Raw genomic sequence first — 21,990 nt, forward strand, 5'->3', positions numbered from 1 at the left:
AATTTGTGAGCGTTTTTTAATAAAACAATTATTCCACTCGTGCTTGTTGGATATGAGGTGATTATAGCCAACTCGGCACTACGCACCTGGTTGGCTACTATCATCTCATATCCAAAGCGCGCTCGTAGAATAATTGTTAAGTATCCCTGCAGCTAGCTTCCCCTGACGTTCAAAGGGACTGTTAGAAATTTGAAAGAGAGTATGCCTTTGTCCATCAGTAAATTGTAAACCTTGTCACCCTCAAGTCATCTTGCCAGACCTAAAGTGCAACGTAGCATTCTACCTTACAGATCCTTTTCTTTTCATTTGTTTCTTTCTCTGGCTTAGACTTAACAGGACCCTCCGTGTTAGGTATCAAAATTCCATGTGGCTCTAATTACGTGTATTTTAGGACGTAGTTGGCTTTGAGAGGATCATAGAAGGTATTTCTGACTACGAGATTTTGCCAACCAGCCATTGGCACCAGTGACACTCTTATATGAGTTATTTCTGTTCCAACTTAAATTTTATAGCAAATATTACTGCATTTTACACTGACTGTAGACCCAACAGACAAGGGCACCCAACGAGCAAATTCGCTATGACAGGTAACGCTCAAAAGGTGATTAGGGCGCTCGCATTTAGGAGTCGTGAAAAATTTTACAATTCATTTTTTTTTTTTCAAAATTTTTGGTCTAGTCTGATAGCCAATCCTATAAGCTTTAATTTGATATAGGGGTTTAGATATCTACAGTTTAAACCGGACGCGCTACATCGCTTGCACGCGAGACACCCCTGAAGGTGGATAGTAACCTTAAAGGGGCTAGGTCACGCAATTTTAGGCAATTTCAGCACTGATCGAATGGTCATAGAATTAACTAAAATATTAAAATAACTATTCAAAATTATAGAAGGACTCTAACAAAACACAGGGAAGCCAAGAATGGACATGGATGAACAAAAACTGGAGAGGATTGAAATGGATTGAATTTGGGTAAATTTGAAAAACGTCGGCCCACCTTTTTTCAAATTTATATCAGTCTATATCAAAATGTCATTTATACAGGTGGAAAATCATTCTCAGTTGTTATGTGGCCGTGATTTTGCAAATGAAAGACTCTTGCTCTGTTAATTTGACGTTTAGAGCTCATAATTAACAAAATTAAACAAAATTACCTAAAATAGCGTGACCTAGCCCCTTTAATTAACCCTTTGACACCCAAACCGGCCTGAACCGTCCAGACGATTTTATTCTGTCTAAAGCCAGACGATTTTACTGGTCAATGGGGAAATCCCGGGAGTCAGTGTCCCCACTAATCACTCACTGAAAATGGTTAGTAAGTTGTTTATTATGTGGCATCGTTTCTTTGAGCGTTCGTTATCTTTGTCTTCCATCAACAAACTTTGAACGGAAACCTTTTACATGTAGAACTAAATTCCGTCTTTTTTTTTTTAACTTGTCGTATTTTGCTCAACTTGAATTTCCCAGGGGAGAGAGAAAGTACGGAAACGGAGCGTTTCCATGGTAATGGTCCGTACTGTAATGCATCAGTCAATTCCAGCGGTGCCCATCCCCCTCCCCTTTCCGGGCTCAAGCTGTCAGTCCCGGGGGTGGGGCATTCGCAATTTTATCGCGGCCCGGGGACTGGGCATTAGCCTACCCCGGGGCGACCCCCGGGCATTTGACACACGTGTTTTCGAATTAACATGGAAGAGTTTATCGGAAAAGACGAGGCCTTCGTTAAAGACTGGCTTGTCCGTCACGGACTCGAAAAACTTGTGGATGTTTTTAAAGGTATGTTTTCTCAATTTTAGGTATTTTTTCATTTATACTTGTAAGCATATGCATATATAAAAGCGACAAGGTGAACTAATATCACAAACAATCACTGACGTGAAGACTGCGTAAACATGACTACTTCGCATTTCGCATTCAAAACTAGCCTAGCAATTTTTAAATTCATGAAAATGGAGTTAAAATACAGAAGGTTTGCGAGTTCAAATGATGCGATCTTCAACACAAATCTTGCGAGCTTAAAATGCGATTCATCATCATTTTAAAAAAATACTGAACAGTTGACCGTTTTATTCACTGATTAAAAAAAAACTGCGGAAGTGTTTTAAGGCGACGATCCCGGGGGCGGGGCATTTGCCCTCTTTCTTCGTCCCCACCCCGGGGCATTTAGACAGCTTGTGTGTCCCCACCCCGGGGAATTTGCCCATTTTAAAAAAAAGTGCTAATGCCCGGGGGTTAGCCCAGGGGGGGGGGGGGGGTGGGGGCACCGAGACGTCTGCAAAGGCAGAGAATTCAAAATGGCTTTCCGAGTGGAATTGCGGTTTGTCGACGAAAGCGAGTTTCTTGCCTCAAATCCTGGAATTGGAGATAGATCCTACAATTTCTAGTTAATCTAATAGCTTGTTGGATGAAGAATACGACCCCAAAAGCCATGACAGAACTGCCAGATAAATTCCCATGACGTCAACCTTCACAGCCGCGGACGGCTCTGGGAACAGACTTTTGTGAAATTCAATTATCCCGGCCATCGTCCTACTCTCCCTCTCTCCTTTATTTTCTCTTGATATTGTTAATTGGTCTTAATTTGTAAACTTTTACATTTGCGAAAAGCTTTATCTTTATTAGTTTGCATCTTTTAATATACAAGTTTTCCTCAGGTTCTGTCATTGTTATTGTTAATTAGTTACTTATCTTAAATTTAAAGTTTAGTTTTAATAGTTCCTTCTATGCTAAACGAACATTTCTGAAGATGTATGTCGAAACATACGAAACGTCAAGTTAAATGAATTTTCTTTTCCAACATGGGGCAGGTACAAAACACAGGTCACAGGTCATTGTTTTTCCAATACAGAAAGTATCCTAAAGCTAACCTTAGGCCTAAAAACTTTTGTTTTGGCCTGATTAATTAATTAGATGAAAGCCGTGCGCGCAAAATGTAGAACTTGAAAAAAGTAAACCGACACAAACCTACTTAATACAATAATTTCAGTTGTTTATTTTGTATAAGCCCACTTCTTTGCAGAAAACTCACGGACTAGTACTCGTTATGTCTAGCAAGGACACGCACTTAATGCCACGTGATCTTGCTTAGACAGTCTGGTCTTTGATAATGCTGGTAAACGGGCAAACGCCTTCGTGTTGTTTCGTTCAGTGCCCGCTGCGCTTTCAACTGATCACACACCTTTGTTAATTTAACTCTTCCCGTGTGCAGAACACGACAGGTGTGTCTTGATTCATTAACATACTCTCAACTGCTTTTTCCTTATCCCCATTTAGTTTGAAATTTGACCAGAATAGAATGGAACTTTGTTAAAACATCAGTAATACGCGCACTCAACTCTTCCTCTAACTCCAAATGCGGACAACTTATTCACTTATTTTGAGCACGTGCGGTAATTACCGACCGCATTATAAGTAACAGACCGACAGTTTTCTCGCCTTTCCCGCAGAGATACGACTTTCATGAAGTTACGATAGATAGTCTGAACCGAAACTTATTGAACGCAATCCTTGCCATTCTTTAACCAGAGAAAGTGAGGCACGAATCATGTCTAATTTTAGTCTCCTTCGCAGCCGCTCGGGCCGAAGTCATGCAACGCTTGGTGGGCGTTAGACTAGCCTAATTTAAGCTAGTATTTCTAGGAAACTAGAAATCCACTGAATATTAATTTGCAATTCCCGGAATTCCAGGAATATAGATCTCAAATACTCCATCAATTACCCGTTTTTAAGAAGGATCTGTCGAAACCTTCCGTTCGACGAAAGCATTTGTGTCTGGTTGGTGATAGTCGAGAACTCTTGCGATGGATAAGGGCTTCCAACGAAACCTTTCTGTATCTCCAGTCTTGAAAAAGGATTTAAAACCGGGAGACCACATTCTTGTGCGCGGAAAGATCGAGAATCTTCACCCTTCCCTGAAGCCGCTTTACTTCATTACTGGAGAGTATTATTTTCATCACGGCATCTATATGGGCAACGACATAGTGACCGATTTTGGAGGTGAAACCAAAGAGACTGCAAAGCCACGCACAGTTGACATACTCGCATTTATGGCAAGTTCCTGCGATAGTAAGCTCTACCGAGTAAATGAGGCTGATGAAAAAACGGAATCAGGTGTGAGGGAAATCTTGAAACGGGCATTGGAAATGGTAAATAATCCTTCACAGTGGCCTGGATACAACTTGTTCTGGAACAACTGTGAGAGCTTTGCAAATTATTTGAAAACCGGAAAATCCTACACAGAGCAGGGAATGGAGGCGATTGGAGCAGCTTTGGCTGGTTTAGCGGCAGTGGGAGCAGTAGCCTTATCAGGAAGCATTTATGTCAGTGGAGCCAGTGCCGGCGGCTTGCAAACCAAGAAACTCTAATTATGGACAGTGGGTTGCAACCGAAAAGAAACGCACTTTTTGTGTCGAAAGATAACTTTGCATTTACACTGAGGGTTGTCCAATACTCCGACGTAATGAGATTCATGGCACTTCACAATAGACACCAGAAAGTGTCCCCCAACCTTAATCCTTAAAAAAACAGTAACACTTTTGCGAGGCACTTTGTGGCACTTTGAGATGTCTATTGCGACGTACCAGGAATCTCATTATGTCGGAGTATTGGACATGTATGTCTTATTTACTGCAGCTAGATCTTTGAAAAATAACATATGCTAATGGTCCGTCACAACTGGAATTATTTCAACGTAGACCTTAGAACTCCTCTGTAGGAACTGTTAGAATATACAATAAAAGTTAGAAGACGTGTTTTGAATTCCTATTAATTGTGTTAAAGTCAGAAAAGAACTGATTTGATCGTATATCAGTCCATCCACAAAAAGACCCGGAAATGTTCATTTCGTCAAAGATACCGGTCTCTTTACATCACTCACGCAAACCAGTTCGTCTGTAGAGGCTTCGAGCATTTAAATTCATCTTCAGAATGGCTGATCAACGTAAGACACTCCTTGTATTGCTGTCTAACTCGTTTTAAAGCTGCGGTGAGGCCAACTTTGCAAAATGTTGTGACAACCGCATAAGAATAGCTATTTTTATCCAGGGGTTTTCATTTTCAACTATTTCATTTACAACATCCCTCATTTTCAAGAATCGGCATAAAAATTCCGGATCAAACTCTAAACAAAGTACTATCAAGCATCATGAATTGCCGTTGGATAGATGAGACCAAGAACACGCAGATAATAATCGTTTTTTCTTAAACAAGAAGACTGCTCACAGCCTGAACTCGTGGCGAGAGGAAATGTTGAAAGTAATTTACAGAAAGCCAGGGTTGCGTGACAAAGCGAAAAACAAACACAAATTGTCACGTTTCACCTGAACGCGGTTTGGGCTGTCACGTCAAGTGTTGTATCATTTTTCTGTGAAGGGTGACCTACTTTGGATCTAAGTAAGTTTTTTTCGCTTTGATTTGCTTTTCTTTTTTTCTCTTTTCAGTGAGTCTGCCGGGGACTAATGCTCTGCATTCGTTTTGGTTTTCGTTCTTGTTGCCTTTCTCTTTCTTGGTTTTCTTTGTCGTTTTTTCGCTTCTCGTTGGGCCCACGGTCTGCTCTGCTGATTGGTTTTTCCATTCGTCTCTTGGTTTATTGTTAAAATATTGTTTTTGTCATCTAGTTCTCTTAGTTTTCTTGCTTCAGATACAGTGTATTTGAAGTACTTTCTGGGGTTTTGATATTTTTACTGGTGTGATTAGCGTATGTCAGCATTATTTAAAGTGTGTTAAGGCTCTTTAGGTAAGTTGTTTAAAGGGTTTCTTGAGCATTTCAATTTATTCGTCATATTTGCGTGGATTTTTGATCTTACTATTAGTCCTTAGTTGGTATTGACTTAATTATTGGTGTCCCTCTTTTCAAATTGTTTAGAGGGTCCTTTCTTAGTCATAGTAGTGTGATTTTGGTAGTTGTGATTTTAAGTAATCGTCTCCTTAAACAAACCGTTTGAAGAGTCTATTCATTTTTCTTATGAGTGTGGATACATGTATTTCTGATTATTTGTGTTATAATATTGTTAGCATATCAGTAGTTATCGATTTAGCTTAAGGTTTAATCATATAATACTGTTAATATTTATCTTTAGTTTCATTATGGTCCCGTGCAACACGCGCACGTTGTTTTAAGTCTGGCCCATGGCTTCCCCGCTGGGACTTCCCATGCCGGGGTTGCCGGGATCATCGCTGACTCCCAGGCCGGCCTGGTCGATTCGATCAAGGTCTGTCCAGGGGGGTTCATTCGTATTTCCTTTCTTGACCCCTCTCATAAAAAGACCTATGAGGAGGCCGAGCTCATGTCTTTTGGGGATGTAAGTGGCGACGCCGTTCAATCCACCCCTATTACTTTCGTAATGGTTTATTTATTTCCTTTTGAGGGGAACTTCGACCATGTTAAGGGGGCCCTGAAATGTTATGGGGATATATATCAAGGAGATCAAGTACCAGCAGTGGACTAATGTCCCGAGTGTTTATACTGGCACTCGTCTTCTGCGAATTGTCCGCAAACACGTAATTTCTCGAAACATCAGTATTGACGGCGTAAACGGCCGTATCTGGTATAAGGGGCAGCCACTAGTGTGCGACATTTGATCCAGTAATCATAACGAGGCTGACTGCCCTTTAAAAGAAAAGTGCCGCAGGTGCCACAGGGCCGGGCATTCTGTCCAGGTGTCAGGATGTCTTAGTGGTTATCTATCGGGCCTCCCACCACTGCGATGCCGGGTTCAACTCTGGCACCAGCTTGCATGTAGGCTGAGTTTCAGTCGATCTCAACCTGACTCGAGGGTTTTTCTCCGGGAACTCCGGTTTTCCTCCCTCATCAAAATCGACTCACTCCCAATTACCATCTGGCTGTGGTGCTTTCCTCTGACATTAAACAAGGACTGTACAAAGGTTGCCAGAGGCGCCTTCGTATGCTTTGAGTCCGAAATCAGGAGCTGCGCTCTTTCGCAATTCAGTCCCAAAGACTGCAAGAAAAGGATGATTAGCACTGCCAGTTCGTACGTTCCCCCGTTCCTGGTCCCATTCCGGTGACGAGAGAGTCACGAGAGGCCTCCTTTTGTTAGCCTGCATCTTCATAGTTCTAGCCGTCTTCGTTCGTCCCTAAACCTGCTAGGCACCGCTTACCCTTCGTTGTCCCGCCACCTTGTTAGTTTTTGTTGTTGTTGTTTTTTTTTTCGTCCCCAAGGCAGGCTCACTTTCTTGGTGTTTCTTCATTAGATTCCTTTGCTCTTCGCTCACGCGCGTGACTCAAACTAAGATATATCTGTGTAGTCGAGTTTCGCTCTTTCGAGTGGTCCTCTGGTCAACTTCTCGTTCAAAGCTAGTTTGCTAATTTACCTCATTTGGGAACTATTTTTAGGGGTACTTAGTGAATTTATTATCTCATTTCCTGAATAGCATCTTCTACGCTATTTCACGGCTGTTTGATGGATAAAATATTATGTTGGACGCATGCGCTTGCTTAACTCATTGCTTCGTGATTTTTTTTTTCTTTTTACTAAAAGTCTCAATTTAATGCTGAAAATAACTGACTTACATAATTGAATCTGTCATTAGCGTTATTTTCGCTACAGGGGTTTGTATCAGTTCACTGCATATACTCTATCTGTATCTGTGAGCAGACTCGAGCTCCAGCACAGAGTTCGTTGAAAACGCGTGGGAGAAGGAGATGGACAACAACATTTGAGTAATATAATGTAAGCAGTAACATAACAAAAGAAAATGGCAGAACTAAGTAAGGTTTTTAATCCATATGACAGAACAATCGAGGGAAACAACTGCACACTTTTAACGGCTACAGTTTGATTGTACAATCATACTATTATTCGCCTGCAATACGAAACAAAATTCATTTCTTAACGAGCTAAAATTACAATCCTAATCGATTTCATCTCAACCCGACAAATTTAATTATTTTGGATTTAAAGACAAGTCTGCAAGTGGAACTAGGCTTTTCAATCAGCTTACGAGTTCCTAGCTTTACATAAGTTTATAATTTTCCCGCTGAATTGGAAAAGCTTGATCAATTAACTTTAGCACCTAAAAAGCAAGAAGTAATAATAAAAAGCCCTTAAGGAGCTCAGTATATAAGCCGTCTTAAATTCTTTGATTGTACTTGAAGCCTGAATCTCAATGGTTGTTTCTAATACAGTTAACGATTTTCCTTCCCAACATCCATCATCCTTTTAGAGCCGTCATGACAGTTATCAAACAACAGGTTGTAGTTTTCTCCGCCAGCCTTGACATAATCAGCTACTTTCGTCCCAGACTGCGCCGGCTGAGAGCCTCCTGATTTCCAGTCTCCACTCATGTGCTTAGCATTTGTGACTACCGTGTCGCCTAAGAATAAACAATATGGCAAAATTATAATTTTATAATTTCAGAAGCATTTCCTTTGTTTTCCGTATCCCACTGGTTGTTTGTCATTAAAACAGTACTTTTATGTACGTTTATTCACACCTAATTTTCTAATTTCTATTTCTAGACAAGTACATTATGGGTCGCCCTCGTAATGTCGAGGGTAAATAAAGAGTATGAACAACTTAATAAATTCTGGAATAGGCCAAGGGCCCTCTGCATTATTGCGCCGTGCGTTTGGGAACCAAGTTAAATATTTATAGCAAACCACATTTCTGCCACAATCTTATTGCCAAGACGCCAGAAAAATTCAAAACTTAAGTGGACCTGCAAAGTCTTGAAACTAGGCCATACTCGGGTTTGGAAAAATAATTTAATACACAAACAAAAAGACACAAGTGTAACCCCCCACCTCACCCAACTTACTTGAATCTCCGTATCCTGGGCCCTTATGCACGAGCCAGCGGTCGCCATTTTCAGTTGTTACCACGACACCAGAATGCTTTACTCCTAACGAGTCCCCCGAGCCCCCTAGGGGTCTGGTCACGTGTTCTACAGAATCTACACGAGAATTGTACAAGCTGGTAAGGCCCTCTTTAGAGGTGATATCACGAGGACGTCTGCTGTCTGACTGAGAGCTAAATGAAGAACTGAAGAAACTGGAACCAAAAAAACAAAAAACATTGCTCTTAACAAAGATCTTTTATTTTTGGAAGCGTCAAATTGTTTCAATACAAAGAAAGCTTCAGAACCTCTAAAAATATGTCATTTATCAGGACCAGTATGAATGAAATTAACTACCAGACTAAGATACTTATTTTCATGCTTACCCCGCGGTGGTTCCGTTAGGGAACGACAACAAACGCAGGAAACACAGCAAAAACGCCGCACTTGCAATTGTGGTGAGATGAATCATTTTCAGCTGTTAAAGGAATTTTTTTAAAAAAAGTCTTTATGATCATAAAAAAAAAACCAATCAAACAAATTAGCACAAAAGAAAAACCAAAGCAAACAAACAAGAGGACAGCTATTCTTAGAGTTATTTTCATAGAGTTATTTCGTAGAGTTAGAGTTAAGTTACCAAAATCCTGAATTCAGGATTTTGGATTCAAGATTTTGGACTGTCAAAATCCTGAATTCAAGAATTTGGAATTCAAGATTTTGGACTTCCAAAATCTTGAATTCAGGATTTTGGCACTCCAAAATCTTGAATTCAGGATTTTGGAAGTCGTTAACTCTAACTCTAAGTCATAACTCTATTGAAATAACTGCATTGATAGTTAACCTCACAAACATACAACATACGAAAATACTTTTTTTATCTCAGAAATCACGTGATTTTGCATACTTGTGTGATTCAGTTACCAAATGTGGACCCGCTGTAATGCAAGTCTTTCATGCGTCATTTATATGAAAACTATTTTCCATGCGTGGAATTGAAAAGTTGAAGGCAATCACAACTTATTTGCATCGCTTAGCACGTTTTTATTTTTTTGTTGTAAGACGTCGATCCAGAACAGTTTTTTTCCAGTTTGCAATCTTAAATGGGATAAGTGTCATTTAATTGGGGCCCTTTGGTGGAGGAGGGGTAGGGGGGAGGGGAATTTATAATCCTCTGGTACAACGTCTTTGAGCAAATCACTTCAGGCTAAATAGATAACTGACTATTGCGAGGTTCAATAGAATTGCCTTTTATTTTTTGTTAAGAGACTTTCCCACAAAACTGTAATCACTTTTCATTCTCTCGAAACGTAGAAAGGAAGATTACAATTAAAACGGAATTCAGTTTTCAGATCGGCTCTCGCTAGAAGAAACGAAAATGGCAGCGCACGCGAAGGGTAAGTCCCGTCCCGGAGGAAGTTTCACTTCCCAAGAACGAACTGCTCAACATGTGAACACGTGCATGAGATGGACCCGAATTTCACTCAACTCCATGCAGTAACGCAGACCAAGCTAGTCTTCGTGTGTAAAATCCAGCACAAAAGCGGCTTTTGCGTGCAGAATAAGGTGTGAGGTAAGAAATAGGAAGTTGATACGGTCCGATGCTACTTTCATTTCTGAAAAACGTAGCCTCATTATAAGAATTCGCTGGTAAACTTTCTTTCAATAATTTCACGAGACTACCATAGCTTCGATGAAAGATAAAAGCAAAGACGAATCAAACACATTGCTTAGTTTTTATCCCAAAAATGACATCAAGGAAAGAACAATTTTCTTGGAGAGCGAGCGCGAATTATGCTAGGGTCATCGATCAAATAAGTCTCGCTTTCAGTTTCGTAACGTGAGTGGACTTCAGTCATAGTGAGCCCACTGGATACAGCATTGAATTAGCTGAATAGAAACTAGAGTGAATTATTCTGTAATGTTGTTTTCAAATGTAGACCCCCTGGCTATTGCAATATACTAATTATTGACTGACTCAAAACAGAAGCGAATCCTATCTCGCTGGGAGACAATAATTAATGTCATTAATTGATTACTAAATTCTGTTCTGTAAAACAAAATAGAACAATTTCTAGCTTTGAGAGAGTTTGCGTTAGAAAATGAAACTTTCTGCAATCCTTTGCTTTTATCGACTCGACGTTGTTAAAGGTTAATCGATCTAAATTAACAGCCGTGGGAATTTTGTAAAGTGGTAGCCAGTCACAAACTAACAACATTGCATACGTACCTTACAACTCGAAGGAATGGTTAACGCTTATAGGCCCAGTTCAAACGTCGAACTTTTCATGCACCGTACTTAAATCAGTATTTGGGTCCACCCAAATAGTCAAGTTCACAGGGTTGATTCAAACTTCGAACTTATCACTAATCACGATGTACAATGCTTTCGTGAAAGAAGGGAATTGTGGGACGCAAAAATAAATTATACAAATGCATGCATTTTATTATCGGGGGAGGAAGCGGAATAATAGAACAATGAATAACGGCTTAAAAAAGAACATGAATATGGAATATTTAGAGCTCTACCATTCGGAATAAAGAATTTTACGGTTCCGTTCAAGAATAGCGAACACGGTAAAATGAATATAGAACAAAATCGCTTCCACCAGCGATTATTCGGCACATGAGAAGTTCGACGTTTAAAACGAAGTCGCTCCACAGTCGATTTTCCCATGTACACAACTCGAACTTAATTCTTGGGTTGACCCAAATTAGATGGGTCGAACTTTTCATGTACTTTATTGAATGAATTAGGTTCGTTACATTTGAGTACGTGAAAAGTTCCACGTTTGAACTGGGCCTAATTACACATCTATTGGTAAAAGCACAGGAAGCAGAGGAGTCCTATTTGACCGTTTTTCCAGGTAAATTCACCATACAACTGCAGCGCGAATCGATCTTGTTGATTTGAATAATACATACAATACAATTCATACTTAATTGACCGCTCCCCATAGGGGCTTTTCAGGGCCAATAAAACACAACGAAACGACGGAACAGAACAACAACTGTTAAGAATCCCAACTGGCCGGAGCCAAACCAGTTGGCTATTTACAAGTGCATCTGGGAAGTTGAACCAGAGACTACCAGGATCAAATTCAACGAGTGGTCAGAACGGGTCTTGAACCCGGGATATCCGAATCTCAAGGGAAGTGCCCTGGCCACTCGGCCACACTGCTTCGTACGTGATCAAAACAAACGATAGTGTTACGGTTGAAATCCTATCCGCGTCAATTTTCGTCGTCCGGGCGACGAACTCCGAAAAGCGACGCTTTACGTACGAGGCACACATTGCCGGGAGTATAAAACTTGCCACCACGTGACTAGTTTAATGTGGACCGTACCGGTGGCGGAAATGCGTCATCAGTTGTAAGAAGATACATGGGAAGTGAAATTAACCGTTACTAATTCAGCTGATCGTCCGGTTTGGCACCAAGACATGGAAACTTCGTGTCGAGAAAAGCAGCATCAGCACCAGGCCCGGGTTTCTCGAAGCATGGTTAGCGCTAGCCAGCGTTAAATACCATAGAAACCTACAGGTTTTGATACCTCATAACCAACGGTTAGCGCTAACTAGGCTTCAAGCAACCGGCCCCAGGATAATAGACAAAACAATATTAAAAATTCAAAGTGGAAAACAAAGCTCTGTTTAGAAATTGGTAAGAATTCTCCGAATTTGTTTTGCGTTCTTTCTCGATCCTGCTGACGCAACGCTTTTACTACAAAGACCTTAAATTGATTATCTTTCAAAAGATCTTTGCTACCGTGAGCTTCCAAAAAACGTCAGCCAATTGCCGAATTTTTGAGTTCAGCAATGCGTTGGTGAAGGTGTCGGGCTGCATACCTAACATAATCTGCATCGCACAGGTCACATTTAAAACTAGACGATCCATGGGCGTACACTGGGTTGCCTGTGGTACGTGTTACTCAAAAACAGAAGGGACTGAGTTGGGTGGTATTGAACTGTAGCGTTCCAGACAATTTTTTCAAGTCGGGGGTCATAGACCAATTCGGCTAACTCAATGTTGTACCCAATTCAAATCTCTCGGGGTTAAGATTCTTTGTGTGTTGAATTTGCATGACAATGAAGCATTCACATTTAAATGAGATGGAAATACTTGGAACAAAACGTTTTATTCCCAAAAGATTTGAATTGGGTACAACATTGAGTTAACCGAATTGGTCTATTATGACCATTTAAGTAGTCACCCAGTAGTCGTTACAGCAGAGGCCCTTTGGCTTTGGTATGTCATTGTAGTGCTATGGTAGAAGTCTTAGGTAAATAGCCCCCTGACAAGATATGTGGTTACTAGCAAAGTATTGAACCCAGAAAGGTTGGAGAAAATAAAAGGGAATCGAGGAAAATTGGCTGCTAGGCTGACATGTTGATCATTTTCAAGTTCCCTCACAACTTCTTTTCACCACAAGTTTACGAGTGCAATCTTAGCCTCTGACAGCTTTGTAATACAAAAGTTCACTGAAATTAATCCCTTTCCGTCGGGGTTAGTATCTGGATGGGTGACCTAAAATATATACCACTTTGTAACAGAAGCATAGGACCGAAAATTCTATTTTAACGCTCAAAAATGCAAAGTAAGCTAGGTACAGATTTTGTTAGCTTGCTTTATGCAAAATACTAATATTGAAGTAAAAATGAAACAGGCCCAAAGCTTTAGAGATACTATTGCTTGTAACTAGCCAGTCAAATGGGAGCCCTGGATGGCACAAAATTTGGATACGGGATTCATTATACACTTGTGTTACTTCAGCATATTATTATGATAATCTACTGGCTACGTGCTGCTTTTAAGGACGGGGCCTACTATTGTTATTGCGCATACGTTCAGCGCATCTCACGGTACTCGGATTTCCTATCGGTGATGCTTACTAATACAGAAAATAGATCTTAGTAAGTACTATTAACATCCAAATAGAAAATTGATGGTAACCATGCATTTTTTACGCCTCAATTTGAGAAACAAAGCCATACATTGCTTTGTATTTTAAAGCTTTTTTTCAAATATTATTCATGAATTATCTTTGAAAAATGCAAGGTTACCCTCAATTGTCTTTTTCGATTTCAATAACATGTGTTAAGATCTACACTTCCTGCATAATCACACACCGGGGCAAAAATACCTTTAAATTAGTAGGCACCGTCCTTAACTCTCTAGTTAGAGGTAGCCAGGCCCCTCTCTCTATTTCTGGACGTTAACATATAGTTTTGTTTCAGGCATTACAGTATTTCTAAATAACCAAGGGGGAAATAAAGCTTGCTGTTGTTGTCTACCTCAATATTTTTCATGTACCGGGGTATTTGTTATCACGTAATCATATGATTTGCTCTTTGAAATAATTTACTCATGCTTCATTCCAATAAGTTGTATTAATTGCACTTGAAATCATGTGATTATTGCCGTGTTTACACTTGAGATATTTACTGCGGTAACGGAGTTACTACTTACCCGGGTAAGTTTTTTGTGAGTGTAAACATCAATTAATACCCCAGTAAATGCCGCTTGAAACAAAAGAAATTTGACCAAGGTAAAGTTAATTACAGTGCAGTGATTTTGTATGGGTTAGCTTGGTTTACCCAGGTCAAAGTAACAGACTATATCCGGTTGCGGTGATGTGGCGTCTGCACCACATCACGCAAGCATCAGTGGATTTCCTGCAAGTTCACTTTTTTACTCTGCGTGGCATGTTTTCGCTGCGTTTTCAGCTCGAGAGGAGTAATAATAATAATTTATTAATTTATATTGTGCTTTTTTACATACAATGATCTAAAGCGCATTACAGTGTTAAAATATACTAAATATATTCATAAACTAAAATTAACAATAATAAAGTAATTTGAAAGCTGAAGGCTAAAAGATAACTTAAAAGGATATGTTTTAAGACAAAATTTAAAAGTTAAAATAGAATCAATATTGGGCAGGCTTGCAAGGAGCGTGTTCCACAATGTAGGCGCAGCTACACTAAAAGATCTGTCACCAAAAGATTTTTTCATTTTTCCGGCTGGATGTAATAGAGTAGTACCTGAATCAGAGCGCGGTGATTAGCGTACGTGCTTTCTTCCAAACCAAAATTGCTTCCTTGGTCATGACCATGCACGTGACGTCTCTCACACTAGACTGCTAGCAGTCCCTTTCTAGATAGTTGCGAAGGCGCACGAAATAGGCGAGCGAAAGCGGAAAACTGGAGCGAACGAGCCGAGGGGGCGTCTCTTCTCGTGTTTTTCTCCTTGCTCCAGTCTCGCCGCGCTGTGCGCTCTCGGCTCTCACGCTCTCGCGACTATCTTGAAAGGGACTGCTAGCAGTCTACTCTCACGTCAGGTTTTTCACAGTATGATTTGTAGCAAGATTATCCGTTCTTGCCTAACTTTCTTGAGGTCCTTCAATAATAATGGCTGTTGTAATTAGGCCATCCCCCCCCCCCTTTTTTTTTGTTTACCGTCGATTGCGTTTCCTGATATTGGGTCGGTAGGTCGGATTGAAAAAAAAAACCTAAAAAAAAATCAAAAACAACGCTTATGCAAACTTTTGAAGGGACAAACAAAGAATGTTATGGTATTTTTTCGTACTGGCTGATGAAGAGGCTTCTATTTGCCGCTCAAGAGGAAGAAATAAAAGGCAATCATGACTGAAAGAGCTACTAATTTTTTCCTTTAATTCGGGAGCATGTTTGTCATTAGAATTTTGCCGCAACTTTGTTGCAATCCCTTTCTTGATGATGTTGTTGACAGATCAACTCATGTTATTTGTGCCAGTGCAAACAGTGTACGAATGTAACCTTGGTTTGGTAATTTGACCTTGGTCAATTGTAACAGCGGTAAACGCTCAAGTGTAAACACGGTATATGTGTACTGATGAAGACAGTGCCTTTACTCTGCCATCATGGCTTTCATCTGCTATCTTTTCCATAAAAATCATCCACGTGACTTTCCGTTTGTTTGAAAAAAGGTTCCTACGTGGGCTTTATTTCTCTACAATTTAGCTCTGCAAAAGCTATTTTACTTGTCGGTCTGAACTTTTCCAAAAACGTTATTGTTCCTGTAAATAATACCAAACTTTAGATAAGATTACAGGTACGACTTCCATTTCAAGTTTGTTGTCCTGAGCACGCTTGTTAGGAATGAACAATTGCTGAGACGTTGGACATCAAATACTGTGAAGATCTCTAATATTTATAGAGTTAAATGGGATGTACTAAATTTTTGGAGCGGTCTCCGATAGCAGAAAGGAGATCTTAAAGAAATATTCAAACAAAAAAATCATTGACTTGTACAATTGATTACTTTGATCCAAAAATGTGCCATATTTTGAAACGAGATGTTGCTTTCAAAGTGTTTACAAGACTTTTTAATAATATGACATTTATAATGCGCAAATTCCATAAGATATTCAAATGCGCATAAGTAAAAGTAAATTTAAGAAGGGGTGCCTACTGTTGTTATTGCGCATTCATTCTGCTCAACTCGAGATACTCAGACTTCCTATAGGAGGTGCTTATTAATACGGGAAATTTTTGCGCGGCTGAAAAATATGGGGAGACGTAGAACTTAGCAAGTGCTCTTGGCATCCAAAAAGAACATTCGGGTAACCGTGAAATTTTCAGAGATAATTAAGCTTCAATTTGGAAAGTAACGCCAACATTGCTTTGTATTTTAGAGGTTTTTACAAATATTTTTGATTAATTATCTTCGAAAAATGAGTGGTTACCCCCAATTTTCTTTTTTGAATTTCAATAACACCTGTTAAGATCAGCTTTTCCCGCATATTCAGTAAACTGCGCAAAAATACCTTTGAATTAGTAGGCACCAATCTTAATGAATTGTTATTTATATATTTACTTTAGTTAAAGAAGGACAGCCACCTGATGTTGACCTACAGGCCCTTTCTAAGGGTATTGGTACAAAGTGGAAGAGCTTAGCACGAAGATTAGGCTTCTTAGAGCCAGAGATCACCATGTTTCACAAGGATAATGAGGAGTACATTGAGAAGTGTTATCAAATGCTTTTGGGATGGAAACAGCGGAATGCTTCTTCTGCAACTTATACGAATTTGTATGGTGCTTTGTGTCACAATCTGGTTGGAAGACAGGACTTGGCAGAAAACCTTTGCTGTTACTAATTAAGCCTTGAGTAAGTTGCTTTAATAAATTGCAGTTCAACTGATGATATGCACAGGTTTGCAATCCAGTCTTGTTAATGGAACTGCCAAACATTAGGCTTAAAGCCTCATTTACACCAGCCAGTTTTCCTTGGAAGTGTAAATGAAAAAAAATATGATAAGTTTTTCCTTGTCAAGTGCCCTTGTTCAAAAACTAGCATGCTAGTTTTTGAACAAGGACACTTGTCAAGGAAAAACTTGTCAAGGATGATATTTGCTAGTGTAAATTACTTGTCATATTTTTCATTTACACTACCAAGGAAAACTTGTCAAGGAAAAACTTGTCAAGGAAAACTTGCTAGTGTGTACATTCGGCAAGTTTTCCTTGACAAATGGACTTGTCAAGGAAAACTTGCTAGTGTAAATGAGGCTTAATACACTGTTCTTCGTGTTCCATGCAAGACAAACGTGATTAAATGACAGAAATGTATTTATTGAAATTGTGGGTTGAAGACGAAAGAGAGAAGTGTGCCTCTCGCTTATCTGTTAAGCAATTATCCCTTCTAGACACGTGAAAAATTCATGTGGCTTCAACCTCTGCGATCCCGGTGCAATTCTCTATCAACTGAGTCATGGAGCCACTCAGTTGGGAGCAGGTCAGCTTGTTGAGCTCATGTGTTGCCGTGAAAGGACTTGATGAATGACCCTCGCACTTATCTGGATATTTTATGCAATAAAATTGTCATATACCTAGACTTTCACTCAACAAAACGAGCACACTGTGATTGGTTGATTCTTGGTCACGTGCCCCAGATCAAATTCAAATGTATCCCGGCCGGGGTGCAATTCTGCAGTTGCTGCCCGCTCTGGATGTTTTTCTAAATATATGACAAAGCACTTAATGTACGGTCCCTCGGCAAACTGGTTACTTTTGTTTTCCATTGAGTCCTGAATTGTTTCCCGAAACAAAGTCGAGGAAAACATCAGAACTCTCGGGAAAACAAGACTAACTGTTTCCCTCGGGACCAGACATTAAGTGTATATTGTCTGAAAAATTCAGGTTCCTTCAACGGCATGTCCTACCTGTACCAACCTGATTTCAACTTAGTGACTTCCTAGCTCAGTTGATCGCAGAGGTCATGGGTTCGAGTCCCATTGCAGTTACCTGAATTTTTCAGGTGTCTTCATGCATAAGAGACTTTGCTTAAATTTTCCAGATAAGTGCGAGAACCACTTCTCTCTTTCGTGTATTGACAAATCTGATTGGAGCGCCACTAGTGAGTCCAAAAAAGATATATTCTGAAAGGGAAAAGCAACCGTCACGTAAGTACAACTGAGAAAAATCAGGTGACTTCAACCTCTAAACTTTGTGCCGGCATCACAGAGGTCATGGGTTTGAATCCGTTGAAGCCCCCTGAATCTTTTAGGTGTCGTGAGATACAATTGAATTGTCCAGATGAGTGCAAAGATCACTTCTCCTTTTCATCTATAATCTGCACATCAAATATATGCATTTATTATATGGCAAAGCCAGTCTTGGGCAAATCCCAGCGCTATGATTGGTTCTTTCTCGGTCGGGATTTTGCAGTACGGACCGTTTCCGTGTATTTTTGTTTTGGAGCAAAGCCGGCAAATTCATAATTTGAAACAACTTGTTTAAAACCAACAATGCGAAAAACTTGCGAATATTGTCATAAAAAGATTGATTTTTGTTGCCGATTTCAAAGATGAATGAAGATCTGGAAACGTTTGATGCAGAAACTTACTGAAACAGGCATCATCAAAAACCAGGAAGCCATAGACGATTTTATCAACCAACAGAAAAGTGCAAACACAAACAAGGAGACGGCTATACTGATATGAACACTCTTCGCTGTATAGAAGCTAATAATATGAAAAATGAGGAAATTGAAGCGGCTTCCTTGTGTCCGAGCTTGACCACCTTTTGTCAAAGAAACAATGCCATATAATAAACAACTTACTAACTTTTTCTTAGAATAACATTCATTGACTTCCTTTTTCATTTGTTTGTTATCAACTTGGACGTACCTAAGTGCCAACAAACTCATAAATAGATACTGGATTTTAAACACCCTCCATTATACTCGACCTTGGAAAGAAGGGGTTTCCTTTGGTTGCTACACCGAAATCCTGACTAACATAAAAACGCGTTTTTTTTTTCCACACTTCCTCTCCAGTCACAGAAAACGTCGCGTTCTAATCCTTATCTTTGGTCTTTTTGTTTTTGTTTTTTTTTGTTTTTTTTTTTTGAAAAAATGCCATAAAATGATGATGGTGACCGGATGATTGAGCGTGGTGTTGATAAGGCTAGTGCGAAAGAGATACTAAAAACAGTGGTTCATGTTTACGCCCATGACCATACCTTGGCAACATATTCTATACAGTTTTCAACGCTCAACATACTGTTATCTAAGGAATCCGAGAAGCCCTTCTAACATTCTTGTTTAACAATATGAAAGTTGGCCTTCAAGCCCGTGGGTCTTTCAACATTGAATAATGGATAAATGTTCGATAGAAATCCGAGCCCGTTTTTTTAAGAAACGTGAACAAATCTCGTTTAGCAAACATGATACGATTTCTAGCTTGTTGAACAAACAAAAGAATGTTTGATAAGAGTATTAAATCCATTGGCCGCGTCGTAAATGTTACTTTGGGCATTCAATTGAAACCTGCGTGCATTTTATATCTCGTTAGATGCCGTAACCTTTGGATGCAGAAGTTCTTAAACAGCAAGGGAAGACTTGGAAAGTACACGCTTCGGTGGTTCACCACCTTAGTGGATTCAGTAGTTGCACGTATGCCCTTAGTTTTGTAGAGAGAAACTCTGTTACAGAAGAACGTTGAGGAATTTCATTATTGTAACCGAAATTTTAGAACAGGCTAACTCAGGGATGTCTTAAGCCTTTGTCACTTTTGGTGTTTCGTCATTGACGGTAGAGTGCCAAATGAATGCAGTAAACACCCGCATATGACAACCTAGAATTTAAGAACCTATAGGCTAAAATTTCATTTAAGAATTCCCTTACATAAGAACCACGTTAGCCCAAAATATTCAACAGGGTCTTATTTTAGAAAATAACCTTGAACTTTTCAGGCGACTGGAACAAATTACACTTTAAACTGTACAGATTTTGTTCAAAACTTTTTTTTCATAGAGTAGATATCTTTTGTGGAAATAAGTACCAATTTAAGAACCTAGATAGCCTAAAACTACTGTAAGTACCATTCTTAGAAGAACGTATTTCGCCTAACATGGAAAAATCTAGTTTCTTTTATGCCCTTGTTAACTGTATTCTTAGCTGTAGTTTGGGAAAAAGGGACAAAATATTCCAGACAGAAAGGTTTTGCTAAATTAGTTAATAGATAATTTCTTTTCCAAATGGTGACGATTCAGCAACGAAAGGTGCTTTTTATCATTTTATTCCCGTGAGGGTTTTCAAATCGAAAAATCTTCAATTGAATGAAGGTTTCTTGACGTGAATGGTTATCCTGTGTATAAAATTATGTAAAAAAAAAGTATGTTAACTTGACCATTTTTAACGTTTGTATATGGATGTGTATAGACTTTAAACCATTTTTAATGTATTTTTTTGTGAATAGGTATTTTTATAACTGTTTCAGGGCTTGTTTACATGGAGCTGGGGTGAACCAGCCTAGGTGGAGTCGAAATATAGCTCGCGTTTACATGCAATCTTACCCCGGGGTCCCGTGTGACCTTTCTCGAAGCTGCTGCATGGTCGTTAAGTACGTTCACAGGCAAAATAGCCGGTGTTTACCGTTTATATGCACAGCCGGGTTACCCCCTCTCCATGTAAACAGACTGTCAGTAGAGATAGGTGAATTTGTTGTAAATTTACTTGCACATTTTTTATATCTGGTAAATGTACTAGCACCGAAAGTGGATCAGATTAGATATTTTTAAAATATAATCTTGGACTAATCGAACGGCTGTTAGTTAATGTACATGAGCTCAGTTTAAAATTTTCTATCGTTGCATGCGTAGCATTAGAAGAGAATTGATTTCACTTCGCTATTACTGAAGCGGACTAGATATGCCCCTGTTGTCTGTTATACTCGTGTGCCGAGGAGTTCACATGTGTATGTGCGTGAAGAATTGAGGGTCTCAATGAGGCTAACCGTGAACAGTGAAACTTCGAAAAGTGTTAACCTTGATTTAAGCGCGGAAACGGCGTGACTTTTTGAAATCATGAAAAATGGGATAGGTAGTATTTTGATATCATTTTAATTGTAATAAATTAGAGACTTCAGAGCACTCGATACAGTATTTTAAAATTCCTTGTTCTCCGTTCCCAGGATCTCTCTTCTTGATTTTCTCTTTCCCAAACTCTCTCGCTGCAAGGGAGGGGAAGAAGACAGATCCTGGGAACAAGGCTGACCAGAAAATTGTCCTCTACCTCTGACTTGACGATTATCGACAATTCCTAATTTTCTCTAGATTGATTGTTGTGGTCAATTTTACATTACTCTGTCCCAGAACATGTGGTAGCAGATAAAATGAAAGAAATATAAAAGTTGCATTCCTGGACAAGATTTGAACCCGGAGCACTCACTTAGAAGGAACTAATTTTATCCATTTAACCACTAGAGATCAAATGGCTAACAATTTTACAGATTATTTACCAACACCAATTAGTATCAATAAAATCATTGCTGAATAGCGGTTAAGCTTAGTGCTTGATTTTAAAATGGTTAGCTTTCTCTTGTCGGAAACCCGATTCACGTACACCAATAAGGTATCTCTCCCTGGATATTTACTGTCCACCAACAAAACAACCACAGTTAATCGAGAAAACATCACTCTTTTTATTCACAAAACTAACCGTCAAAAAGTTCAACATGACACGTCAGCAAGAAAAACTGCTTACGTGGACATTCTGAAATCGAGTCTGCACGTGATTGGGTGTCGTGTCCATAGTAATAAAATGCAATCAAGCCTGTCCAACAAAACAAGGAATGCCAAGCATAAATTTCAAGACTCTTGAGGTTTGGTAACCGACTTGTTTTCCTGTTTAAACTTGTTCTTTAGCGCGTGATAATACACGCTTA

General features: G+C 39.5%; 1 protein-coding gene across 1 annotated transcript; it reads right to left on the reverse strand.

Annotated features, from left to right (window-relative positions):
• Positions 1 to 7,712: 7,712 nt before the first annotated feature.
• LOC138058224 (uncharacterized) lies at positions 7,713 to 11,176 on the reverse strand. The gene is made up of 4 exons (XM_068904122.1): positions 11,019 to 11,176; positions 9,178 to 9,269; positions 8,774 to 9,006; positions 7,713 to 8,329 (listed from the first exon to the last, which is right to left on the reverse strand). The coding sequence occupies exons 2-4, from the start codon at positions 9,261 to 9,263 to the stop codon at positions 8,142 to 8,144; spliced, it is 507 nt and encodes a 168-aa protein (XP_068760223.1). The 5' UTR covers positions 9,264 to 9,269; positions 11,019 to 11,176; the 3' UTR covers positions 7,713 to 8,141.
• Positions 11,177 to 21,990: the final 10,814 nt, after the last annotated feature.

Source organism: Montipora capricornis, chromosome 7 (genome assembly GCF_036669925.1).
Source record: "Montipora capricornis isolate CH-2021 chromosome 7, ASM3666992v2, whole genome shotgun sequence".
Lineage (NCBI taxonomy): Eukaryota > Metazoa > Cnidaria > Anthozoa > Scleractinia > Acroporidae > Montipora > Montipora capricornis.